This window comes from Mus pahari, chromosome 4, assembly GCF_900095145.1.
Source record: "Mus pahari chromosome 4, PAHARI_EIJ_v1.1, whole genome shotgun sequence".
Classification (NCBI taxonomy): Eukaryota; Metazoa; Chordata; class Mammalia; order Rodentia; family Muridae; genus Mus; species Mus pahari.
Genome location: NC_034593.1, coordinates 55,599,651 through 55,613,021, shown reverse-complemented (window position 1 = coordinate 55,613,021; position 13,371 = coordinate 55,599,651). Strand labels below are relative to the sequence as shown.

Below are 13,371 nucleotides of genomic sequence, written 5' to 3'. Positions count from 1 at the left end.
TCTCTCTCTCTCTCTCTCTCTCTCTCTCTCTCTCTCTCTCTCTCCATGTCATTCTTTTCTTAATTCACAGCCTTCTAATGACTTACTCTTATTCTCAGGCTCACCATTCCAGTGTTCACTTTCTCTCTCTAACTCCATAGTAAGCTCCACAAAACCAGATATAACTTATCATCATCATAAAATAGTGACACATCTCAAAATATTTCACTTGATTATTTTACTATTAAATACATTTTTCTTTTTGGTTGACATAAGCTTAATAAGCATGCATATGGGCAGGGCAAGCATAGACATCTCCTTTAACATTTATGTATTAAATGTTATATATTAACTGCAAGCTAGTAAATGAAAAAAAAGGTTTCCTACCTGATTTTATGCAGTCTGATGATTTGCAAATACCATCTAGAAAAAAGAGTGTAGATCTATAAGTACTGATAATAACATTTTCCAGGTTATTTTTACCTTTTGTTATTAAAAGAATTCTGCCAATTAAATAAGTGTAATACTAAACAGTATATACTATTTTTTACTAATTCAAAACTAAAAGAAGAATAAAAGTGAATGTTAAATTTAAGGATGGTTACAAAGAAAAAGTATGCTGTTATACCATATTCATCAACTAAACTCTGGAAATATTAAACTACAATAGCTGAATGGTTCATTCATCATTCTGCAATCATGTTTTCCCATTAAAGAGCCAATCTTTACTATTCCCTATTATGAAAAACATCTGAGACTCAAATTCAAGTTGTTAGACTCCCATGAAACCTTTTAGAATTTCAGTGACACAACAGAAATTGATTAATGGCTATTACTGAAGTTAGACATAAAACTATATATATTCTAATGACACAAAATTACACAAGTCTCAAAAACATAAACATATCGACTGTGCTTTGCAATTAATAACTTAGTTCAAACATATGGATAGTGTACTTTATTCTAACTTTATCACTTTAACATATGGATGGGCTCTTCTAAATGAATCCGTGCATCATCCAAGTGTATCGAGGTCAATGGTGAAAGGATCCAAACAGGATTGGTTCCCTTTTGCACTGGGATCTGTGTGGGCATGGGAGACACTCACCATCATAGGTTGCATAGAGAGCGATCATTGTCACAGCTATGATAGTCAGGAGCAAGACAAGCACAGAGAGGCTGATCTCCAGGGGAGTCCATCGCTGTTTCTTCTTTGGCTTTGGAGCATTGATATCAGTTATATCCATCTGACTTTCTGATCTTCCCATCACCTAAAATCTGTAAAATACACATATAAATATAAAGACATCTTAAGTAGATAAAAAACATATGCATGCATTTCATAAAAAGCACATCTGTATATATATATATATATATATATATATATATATATATATATATATATACACACACACATACACACACACATACACTATGGCTAAATAACAGATCAATTTATTTTAAATTAGAAAAAAACATGGTTTTCTTAAAGTCAAAATATTGAAAATAGAAGCAAAAAATATAAAGAATATACACACATATGAATCTGATTGGTCCCAGGCCCAATCAACTTTTTAATTCTTTTGTTTTTAAAAATACATACACACGCACACACGCGCAGATTTTAAGGAAGAATATACATATGTATCTATCCCTGAAGATCTCAGAAAGAGTTGTTTAAATACTCGTACTACTCCGGATATCCATGCAAAAACAGTTGTTGAACCGCCATTAATAAAGCTTTAATCTGACTCATGTGAACTTTACACTGTTAAAGGTTAACTTCATATCTTGCGCCAATGGTTTCTTTTATAAGTTAAAAAAAATCAATGACTAATACCTTAAAGTTTTAACTAAGCAGGAATATAAAATGCAAATGCAGCTAAAGAACCAAAAGGAATAACATGACAATAGTTTATTTTACTTTTACAACTTGTATTTTTAACGTACAAAATTACTTCCCCTGCAGATAAGGGTATCTATGAATGGGTTAGACAACGTTTTGAAGACGGCCACTGAATGGGCCAAAAGTGGCTTATATTTCAGGGTGAAAGACAATAACCACATCAGTATTTATTGTGTGATTGAAAGAGAAAACAAACAAACACAATTATGTAAATCCTCCTTTGTAGGCCAGAGTATCACTGGCAGACTATATAGTTAAGTTATAATCAATTACAAACATTAGTACTTCTAACTCTAAGTGGGGTTTTTGGAGTTCTTTCTAGATGTTAGATACAATTTTTAATGTTTTATACCTTTGCTTTCCTAATCTCTACAGAGTGGATGTTAATATCTCAGTCCCACACTCTAGAAAGTTGGAAAACAGAAGACTCAATGAGCTTGCTCAAGCTGACACAGCTAAGCAATACTACATAAGAAACATTTGGCCACAATTTTGAATCTAACAGTACCATGTAAAGTAGAAGCTACTTTAGACATCCATACAGAAATTTATGGCGAAAAACTAAGGTTATATAAGGCCAAGTATTAGATTCCATGATTTCTTTAGAGGGCAGATGGTTCTTTAATAATTGCTGAGCCAAGCTTGCGGAAGCTTCAACCTTTCTGTATGACTTCAGGAAAGAACACCTTAAACAACGTGTCTGCAGTTTTTGGCTCAATATAAATTAACCATAGAATCTGGCTGTTAGATGAAGCAATTGCTCAGAAATGTTCTCATTAGTGAAGAGTATCCTTAAACAGTTACAAGTCTTCAGGGATGTATTTGTGGAAACTGAGGCACTAGGCAAAGCAAACATTGACTATAGATTTGAAGTATTGTTGAGACTCAGCAGAGAAGTAGAGATTTGTTTTCTCTTGTGACTTATCAATAATAAAACCCATATGGTCATTAAAAAAAAAAAATCTGGATACAAAGTCTCAAGCAGTTTGTTCTCCTGATTACATGACATTCTAAGCAAGGACTATCAAATAAAAATACTTTACTGGACAATGAAAACCGTGTCTGTTCAATAAAAGTAGAATGTAATGTACCTGAATGTTGAAATGCCTTATTTAATGGTTATGTAACTCATGTTAGCTTAGCCTCGCGGCTCCCAGGGCAATGATATAGAATTGCATTGATCGTACCGCTATTTTAATAGTAGTGGTGGCTGAGCAAATAGAAGACAGGGACAAATTTAATACTTTTTCCCTTAACAGAGAAATAAGTACAAAAGTACAGATTTCCTGAAGCCCTAGAATTTGAGTATTAACACATCTGCTTGTGGATTTCCCCACTGCTTTAAATGTTTAAATGAAGAGCTGCCTTTTAATGTTTGTTTTGTCTTTTTGTTGTTGTTGTCGTCGTCGTCGTCGTCGTCGTTTATTTTTGTTTTTGTCCTTTCTAGAAGCCTCAGTCAGAGCTAGTGAGTCTATAAAGTCAAGCTTGGAGCAGGGGCGGTCAGATCTGCTTAAGTCAAAGTGCTCTCTGGCGCCACCAAGCTTCTTGGTGAGGGAAAGCTGGTAGGTGGGCATTTCTTGGTTCTGGGTTACTGCTTCCTGACTCCCTCTTTATCCTTGAGCAGGATGACAAGGTAGCTGGATTCTTTACAGTTAAGTATCGAACTCTGTAGGAATAGCTACAGGGAAACAAGCAGTGTAATATAAACAAACTAGTTAGTCCTCTTACCTGTATCAATGGAAGTAGTTTTTGAATCAAAATTTCGTTCATCAACCTTTCTTGTACAGATTTTTCAATTATTTAGAAGTCCTTTTTTTTTTTCTTAGTACTACTTTTTTGATATTGGTCAAAAGTAGAAATGCTGCTCCTTATTATCTGTGTCCTTTATTTCCACTTAATTATAGATGATTCATTATCTTTTAATAAGAATATCTAAGCCAGGATACCTCAAGATGGAACACATCACAAATCTTCAGTTACCTAAAGCTCCAATCTAACCACACCCAAACACCTTTAAAAGATCGGTGATGCAGAGACCGACAGATCAGAATACAAAACACAGTACAAAGTCAATGCCTGCAATAGGACAAGCAAACGCATACCTAGGTTCTTAAAATATTTCACCTGAACTGGAAATTTGTTAAATCTCTTAAACTAAAAAACAAATGCCAACACTGACAATAAGAGAACACAGAATCTGGAGTTCAGACTCAACAAAAACTCCACAAACTTCAACTTGGCCACATCAGCAAAAGAACACAATGCTATTTTTGCTTGGGCATAATACATTTCAAAGCATCAGCATCAGCAAACGTCAAATTATGAAACCTGGAAGATAACTGATCGGTTAAAGAGAAAGGTGGAGCGAAGCAATTTTCATAGTCAGGACACATTATGATACTGCGACAACACACGTCTGTAAGTCCCTGTGGTGGTGCTTTGGAGTTACAGTTTTGCATTAATGGAAACTGAGGCAGAGTAGGAAGAAGCCAGCTTCATATTTAGATTGTGTCTGTGGAAGCTGAAGAAGTAGTATTCAGATAACCGCTTGACCCCCCACCCCCACACCACTCCTGCCACATTAACTAGTAGGTGTTCCCCACCCCACCCACGCCTGAAGTGAGTTTTGACATGAAAAGTCCCATCCACGCTGCTCTCGAGTACAACCCAAGACAAACAAAAAAATCAAGTCCAAAACACAACAAACATTTTTGAGAGCTTGAAAGAAAGAAGAAAAAAATCCAAGGGCGTGCAGCTACACTCCCTCAGCGCCAATCTGCCGATAGCAGCTTCCAAAAGCTGGCGCTGCAAGTCAGTTACTAGTTTTCAGTTTAATAAAATCCATGTGAGCCGCTTATGGGCAAGGAATAGACTTGACCGAGAAGCTCGGAGGAATACCGGTTTATAGTTACTCTCATTTTTAAAGAGTATAAATAGATCAGGATAGGTTAAGTAAGAAAGGGTCTTTAAAAACTTCCATCTACTAAAAAACACCCCCACCCCGCGCCAGCCAACCCTTTGGCAGATTTAACCATGAATTATATAATAGGAAGCCAAGGTTCGAAGCATGATGAAGAGGTGGGATTGTGAAAAGACATTTAGGTTAAGAAAATTTAAAACTAGGAAAGTGAGTTAATTGAGGAGAGAATCCGATAGAAACTAAAATGAAAACAAACCTTGCTTTTTAAAATAAAAACAGTGTCTGTACAGCGGAATGGCCAATTCCCAGCCCCCAAATGAACCCCGGTGCAATTTGGTAGCGCTGCTCTCGGTCACCAAACAGAACTCCTGGGCGGAGGCTGCAGGAAGCTATGAAAATGAACCTGGAGGTGACCTGACATCACTCCCAGGGTCCTCCTCCAGGTCGCCCTCTCGGCCCCTTCCCCTCCCCACATTCTCAGGTCCCAGTGGCGGCTCCCGCCCAGGACACGCCTCCTCCGCCCGCGGCGACCAGGCACCGGGAGCCCGCTGCGCGCGGGACCTCCGCCTCTGCCCTTGCTTCGCGCGTCGCGGCCCCCTCCCGCTCCGTCCTCCTGTTGCCCGTCCCACCCGCTCCCGGCGCCCCGGGGACACTGGTGCCCCGCTCCCGGTGCCCGGTTGTTCGCTCTCCGGTGACTCACCAGTGGGATTGGGGAGAAGTTGGAGGCGACTGAGCAGACACATCCCGACCAATGAGCGCACCGGCCAGGGCGGCCGCAGACAGAGTAGCCCCCAGCCCGGGCGAGCGCCCACCGCTCTGTGCAGTCCCCAGGGTGCGCCCGAGCGCCGAGCGCGCGGAGGGGGACGAAGCCAGAGTCCCGGGAGGTTCCAGGCCCCACTCGGGCTCGGGGCGGGTGAGCGCCCGGGAAGCCCGCATCCCTTGGACCCTTACCCCGAGACTCACCCCTCGCCTTAACCGCTCTGCAGCTTACGCCTGCACTCGGTCCAGCTCCGCCACTTGCACATCTCCGCGCCCCGCGCGCCTCGCGCTCACCCCCCGCCTCGCCGCACAGGACCAGCCGCGAGAGCAGTTCCCTGGGTGACCTGAAGGTTTCCGCCAGGTCTCCCAAATCCTGTCACACCGTGTAAAGGGGCGGAGGGGGCTCCCTCTCCCAGTTAGTTCCCCACCTTGCCCTTCCCAAAAGGGCTTTGCCAGACATTCTTGGAATTGTTTAGCTTTGTGGCTTTCAAGACAACAATACACTGTCTCTCTGGGATTGTGTAGTGCTGATTGCAGGCTCTCACTCTCTAACTAAGACCAGAATGCTTCTCTCTCACATACTCTTGCTCTCTCCTTCGTTTTCCTTCGTCCTTCGCTCTCCTTCCCTTCTTTCAATGTCTTCTTTTCTTCCTCCTTCCCTCCTCTCCCCTCCCCGCCCCCAGTCTATGTGTGTCTCTTTCTCTTAAACTTAAGGCATTGAATTTGTCAAAGAAAAAAATTGACTTTGTGCAGAGGCAAGTATTTTATGGAAACTGCCTTTAGCAACTATTGTAACCAAAGAACTCAGAAAGGCTAAACTTTTCTGCCCCGCCCCCACCCCTGCTCCAGGATTTCAATGTAGTTATTCAATGTCAAGTACATATAGAGTTGGAATACTGAGGCTTCTCCTCTTGGGAATCACAAGTTTTGAACACCACACATGCTCCATAAGTGCGAGCATGCTCAAACAGGAGTGGGTTTTCTTGAACTTGAAATGATTTGAACGTTAAAATGTCTTACTCCTTTCCCCCTAACCAACTTTATGCTTTTTTTAATGGTTAAAGAAACCCAAACAAACAAACAAACAAACAAAAAGCTAAGACAAGAACAGGAAATGCATGTTAATGAAATAGTATCATGGAAAGGCATTTCAAGAAAAAGTAATTCAATTGATGTGCGTAATTTCCCGCACACCTTCAAACGGAAGTGCCCCGTGCTTCTTTCTTCCTCTGTGGGTATTACAAGCACATCTTTGTCCTCATGGCTAGGCTCACAGAGATCTGTGACTTCTCACTGATAAGCATAGGCAGCTTGGCGAACACTCTGGGAAGCATCTCAAATGGAATTTGAACCCAGGTCATCTTGCCTCAGATTGTTTTGCAGAGGATCAATGCACAGAAGAGAGAGTTACTCAGATTCTCTTGGGAAGAAAGCTAGATTCCCCACCCCCCAACACTGGTGTGCTTAGTTTTTATTATATTTTAGTTAAATTATCAAAACATCTAAATTTTACAATAAAACGAGTTGGGGAGATATGTGTATGTATACAGAGATGATAGAGAGGAAGGGAGAAAGGGCACTAGTTCTCAGACTTTCCATATTCAACCACTAGCATTAAAAGTTTAATGCATTTCTGATTAGTATAGTAATGTTTGGTCAAATATTACAAAAAAATCACATAAAAAATGAAAAAAAATGAAAAAAAATCTAGCATATCCACAAGATTCAAGAATATCTCTTTCACCTAAAGGAGGTGCTTGACCTGGGGCCTTAACATGATAAGTATTTGAGCAGCCATTGAGCAATACTCTTAGCCCTGGAGAATGTTTTGATAACAACAGAAACTAGGTTACGATTATTTATTACAGCTATCAACCTTGAGCTGAAAATTGATTTTTTTTCTCAATTAAAGAGTCATTAATGAAAAATCTCTCACACTAGTTAAGAACAATGTAATAGTTTTATTTCAGACTTGTTACAAGAAGGAGAAATTTTTATAGGGAGTCAATTCAAATATTCACTCTTGTTAACATTTTGCTAGAAAAATAATTTAGAATGTATGTCAAAAGGAAGTAAAAACCCTGAAATCATTAGACTTTGATTTTCAGCTTATGCTTTAGACATGCGGCAGTATGGGAAGATACCTTGTTTAATACAAGTCTTAATCTCACTAAAGTTCACTAGAAACATAAAGATTTTGTTAAGAATACTAAGTCTTTTCCCTGAGGAGGTTATGTAAGTTTGAAATCATTTCTCTTTTAAGGGTTTTAAAGGAGCTGTCAGGTGCTTCTAGTAAGTAAACAGAAACCAAAAGCTGCCAAAAGTGCCCAAGGTCCTTCTGCTTGGTCAGCTATCAGGGTGAGGGAGAAAGCAGCAATCCTGATGGCCTCCTACAAGTTATCAGTAGTGGGGTGTATCTGTTTTGGCAATATGCTGCATACAGCCTTAGAAACAGCCCCTGTCTGGAACACAAATGCTGCATAAGCAATGTTTGAGGATTCAGGGCAATTGCACCAATAAACTAAGGGCAGTGTGAAGGAAGACTCCAGAAGCCAAAAGAACCGGGGAAGCCAGAACCCCAGAAGGGTGTGTGGGAGTGTGATGAAATAGTGCTCTATCTATATATCTCAGAGGGCTTGCCAGACCTAAGTGACCTGGAATTAGATTTTCATGGGACTTGCTTGACCTGAGGACCTCATACAGAGCATCATCTGGAACCAGGTTAAAACCCTCACCAAGCATTCCTGTATTAAGCTGGACAGGAGAGAAATGGAAAAGGGAGCTACAAACAAAACCCTCTATCCCATCATTTTCTACCACACCCCCACTGAGCACAGACCTTAACTGCCAGTCATGTATTTCTTCAGCATTTCCAGAGAATGTAAATCTTTTCAAATTGTTGCTGACCTATAGGATTTTTTTTTCCCCCAAAACTATAGTTTGCAACAAATTTTTCTGCAACAATTCGTGATCAGGTCAAACTGTAGACCTTTGAATATTGGCTTGAAAGTTCCTGAGTTAAAAGTTTCTAATAAAGCAATCTCAGCTAGACTGTTGCAAATAAAACCTCAATTTGACTTTTACTGGGAGAAATGCTTAGAAAGAGTTTGCTCTGATGGAAACAAAATGATAGAGCAGCTCATACAGGAGAAGGACCAGTAAAGCTGAGAAAAGCAAAGAGACAAAAGTCACTCTAAAGGCACAGCTCAGTCTGAGCGAAGCTACCTGTAAAACATATGGGAAAGGACCACTGTAATAAGACTGGGAAAGTGATGTGTGAGCCACGGGATCCTAAAGTCCTTTTGTTGTAGGGATGGAAGAGAATGATATTAAATTTAGACTTCATTATATATACAATAGAGATAACTAATGGAGCCATAAAAGGGTAAAAATAGACTGCATAAGCCCAAGTCTTGGAGAGATGAAAAACTGGAATTAAATAAAAGTAAATCTAAAAGAATATAGTGAAAATATTAATGTTAGAAAATGCACAAAAAATGCAGAGATACAGTGGTAAAAATAATACAAATACACCCATTGCTGCAACTGCAATTGGACAGTGTGTCCAGTTGGAAGACAGGAACTAAAATTAATTTAGCTGGCTTTGTTTAAAAGAGATAGACCTTGTGGGGAGTTATGGTTCATGTCTTTGATCTCAGCACTCTGGAAGCAGAGGCAGCCTGGTCTCTATGAGGCCAGAGTCAACTTGTTCCACATAGGCCATATAGTTTATGGTGAGAACCTCTCTCAAAAACAAATCAAAACAAATTAAAAGGAGAGATAATTTAAAATAAAGGTTTAATATGAGTGAATGCAAAATGGTAGAAATAGTTAAGACACACACACACACACACACACATAGGATTGCTAGTTTGGAATATTCTAATGAGCCCCCCCCAAAAAAAATCCCTAAAATTTACCCTTACCCAAATGTAGTCATTTTAGCAGCACTGTACAGTTTGAGAATATATCCAGAAGCATACATTTTAGGTAGGTATTTTTAAAAATTACATAAGAACTAAAAAGAGACATTAATAATTCATGATAGTAATAGGTGTTTTCAATGTACTTTTCTCAATATTTGATGAACCAGATTCACAAACAGTAATAATATAGAAAAAAAAAAACTGTTAAAAGACTCTACCATGGAAATCTATAGAACACTTCTTTGAGTACCCATGGAATATTTATAAATATTGATCATATATTTATGTTAAACTATGATGTTTCAATGAGATTCTAAGATTTCCAATATAAATAATTTATTATTGGACTTTAAACAACCAAAACAAATAAATGAAAACTACATGTAGATTTAGAAAGGGTTGTTTTTTGTTTTTTGTTGTTTTTTTTTTTTTTTTGAGAAGTTTATTAGGTTTTTCAGAAGACACAGAGAGGACAGAACTCTTATATAGCAAGAGAGGTTCCCTAGAGAAAAGGGTGTATGTGCTTACACTTCTACATCCCTGGAGGAAGTCAGAACAGAAAGTCAAATAGAGCAGAAGCCTGGAGGCAGGAGCTGATGCAGAGGTCATGGAGGTGCTGCTTACTGCCTTGCTCCCTCTACTATCTTATACAGCCCAGGACCACCCACAATGGGCTGGACCCTCCCACATCAGTCATTCATCATACAAGGCTCTACAGGCTTGGCTACAGCCTGACCTTTTGTAGGTATTTTCTCAATTGAGGCTCCCTTCTCACAGATGACTTTAAAACTAGGCAGCCCAGCTATATATCTATATATCAATATCTATGTCAATTGAGGCATCTAAAAGAGTATTTACATTTCAAATGCTTGTACCTTAATGAGAAAGACTGGAATTTGCTGCCATGAATCTTTATCTTAAGAAATCAGAAAGGAGGAGGAGGAGGCAGGGGGATAGACATATCTCAGCTAGAGCTCTTGCCGAGTTTTATCAGGACCCTCCATTTAATACTCAGCACTATAAATAAATAAACCTAGAAAATTTGTTATTAGAAAAAGAAGTTAAGAATGTAAAGGGAGAAAAGATGCAAAACATAAGTAACAACAGATTCCACCGAAACCCAGATGGTCATTAGAAAATAGTATGAAGAAAACCTAGACAAACGAATAAATTTCTAAACACATATGACTTACCTAAATTAAATCCAGAAGATATAAATAATTTAAATAGGCCCATAGTGAGAAAAGAGATTGAAGCAGTAATTAAAAGTTTCCCTACAAAGAAAAAACCTAGGGCCAGATGGAGTCACTACTGAACTCTATCAAACAATTTTTATAAAAATAACTTTATTGCAATGAACTTACAGAACAACAACAACAAAAGCAAACCATTATGCGGCAAGATTAGTCTAGCCACTCAAACACCTGGCCCTACCTAAACTCCATACATCTCAATGAACTCCAATGGAGTTAGCATAAGCATTCTGAAGCCATGGAGATTCATGACTATCAGTTACATTTCTATATACTTATCCACCACAGAAAATGGAAGGAGAAAATTTTAGTTAAAACTAGGGAAAAATGAACTTTATAACCCAGTCCACACTCCATGTGCCTTTATCTGCATTTACCCTTCCTCACCATCTGTATCTTTTCCTGTTCTCCTTCCCACATGCTCCCATCATTCACTCAAGGAAGATGAAATACTGGTATTTGTCAATTTTATACCACAAAACAAAAATAGAAAGTATAAACAAATCCACCTGGTCAGGCCAATATTGTCTTGTTAACAAAAGAGATGAAGACATAAAAATTGCCAATAAAACACTTGTAAAAGGAATTCAAGAGCAAAGAAAGAAAATGATACATTACAAGATATAATAGGTTTCATCACAAATCCCAAGTATGCAAATGTAGTTCAACATACATAAATCAACAAATGGAATCTAATATATAATCAATCTAAAGGACATAAATCAATCATCTTGATAGATCCAGAACAAGCACTTGACAAAGTTCATGATAAAAATTTCAGACAAACTAGGAATAGACAGAACATATCTCAAAATTATTTATATAAACACATGCACACACACACACACATATATATATATATATATATATATATATATATATATATATATATAAAACATGCCTATAGCTAACCTTATATTTAATGGGGGAACACTGAAAGTATTTGCATCTAAAATCTATAATGCAACAAAGTTAGTCCCTACTCACTCTTATTCGACATAACACCTAAAGTCTTCCCGGAACAATAAATCAAGAGAAAAACATAAAAGGGACAAAAATAACAAATTAAGAAATATCCATATTCAAAAAGTATCCATGATTTTATACTGCAGGTTTTTTTTACCCTACACAGAAAGTCTTAGATTTAATAAAGATCGGGTAAAGTTCAGGATGCTAAGACAGCTTACAAAAAACCAATAGCTTTGATATATGTCAAGAAAACACTTGCTTAGAAAAAAATTAGGAACTATATCCTATTCACAATAGTGCCTCCAAAATAAAGTGCCTGGGAATAACCCTCATCAAGGAAGTGAAAGATTTTTACAATGAACACTTCAAAGAAGTGAAAAGCAGGAATTAAAGAAGATGCTAGATGATGGAGAGATTTCCATGCTCCTGGACTGACAAGACTAATACTGAGAAAACAATCCTACTATCAAAGGATATACATTCTATGCAATTCCCATTTCTGACAGCATTTTTTACAGGAATGGGGATGGGAAATCCAATAATTTATATGGAGACAAAAAAGAACAAGAATAACCTAAGCACTATAAGCAGAAACAGCAGATGATTTCAAATTATACTAAAGAGCTAGAATGACTAAGTGACACATGGCACTGCCACACAACAAATAGGCATATAGACACATAGGATAGAATAGAGGGCCCAGGAATATGCACACCTATGGCCACCGAATTTATGACTAACACAAGCATACCTTTGCATGGGGAGAAAGAAGCCCATGCACTATGATGGAGAGAAGGCTGTTCAAAAATGGTGATAGCAAAAATGGAAACCAGAATAATAAAAAATCTTAATAATAAATAAACCTTCAGAATAATAAAATCATTGGATGACACCCCTCAATAGAGGCATCCTAATTTAAATCATGAAATAGTGAAAGTGGTAGAGGAAAACATATGGAATATACTGCTGTGAGCCAGAACTTTCTGAACAAAACGAAATAGTCCCACAATCAGCAAGTGGGGCTCTATGAAATTAAAAAGTTTCTGTGCAGCAGAACACAAAACACGATCCCCCACTTTGATTAGCAGAGTGAATAAGCAGTCTAGAGAACAGGAGAAAATCACTGCTGGCTCTACCCCTGGACAAGGGATTCCTATCTATAGCATATAAAGAACTGAAAAACTAAACAATAGAAAGGAAAACTGCCATCGATAAAAAGGGTAATGAAATGGACAGTTCTCTGAAGAAGAAACACAAATGGCTAATAATACTTTTTAAGTTGTTTACAATCCTTAACTCTGAAGGAAATCCAAATTAGAACAACTTTTGAGATTTCATTTTACACATCAAAAAGGCTATAATCAAGAAAATAAAAGATAATTCCAGCATTTGGGAGGTAGAGGCTGAAGGATCTCTGTGAGTTAAAGGCCAGCATGAAATATATAGTGAGTTCCAGGCCAGTTTGGGCTACATAGTGAGACCCTGTCATGAAAATAAAATAATAACAAAAACAAATAGAAACCCTTATTTACTGCTGGTGAGAGTATAAGCTAGGACAGTCATTATTTTCTCTAAAAGTAAAAAGTAGTACTACTATGTCACAAAGCAATGGCAGTCCTGTGCCCTTATCTTACTTACCACAGAGATACACGCATAGCT

At 38.1% G+C, this 13,371-nt stretch overlaps 1 protein-coding gene across 3 annotated transcripts in view; it reads right to left on the bottom strand.

Moving 5' to 3' along the window:
* The window catches only part of Mme (membrane metalloendopeptidase), an 84,769-nt gene extending 78,597 nt beyond the window's left edge, over positions 1–6,172 (bottom strand). The window contains exons 1-3 of one of the 3 annotated variants that reach the window (XM_029537467.1): positions 5,769–6,172; positions 1,088–1,257; positions 367–402 (exon numbers count right to left, since the gene is read on the bottom strand). In XM_029537467.1, the coding sequence (XP_029393327.1) occupies positions 367–402; positions 1,088–1,247 (196 nt within the window). In that variant the 5' untranslated portion in view covers positions 1,248–1,257; positions 5,769–6,172. Of the gene's footprint in view, positions 1–366; positions 403–1,087; positions 1,258–5,061; positions 5,454–5,505 lie in introns of those variants that run through there. The other 2 variants (XM_021195243.1, XM_021195242.2) reach the window with 2 other exon arrangements.
* Between the last annotated feature and the right edge of the window lie 7,199 nt (positions 6,173–13,371).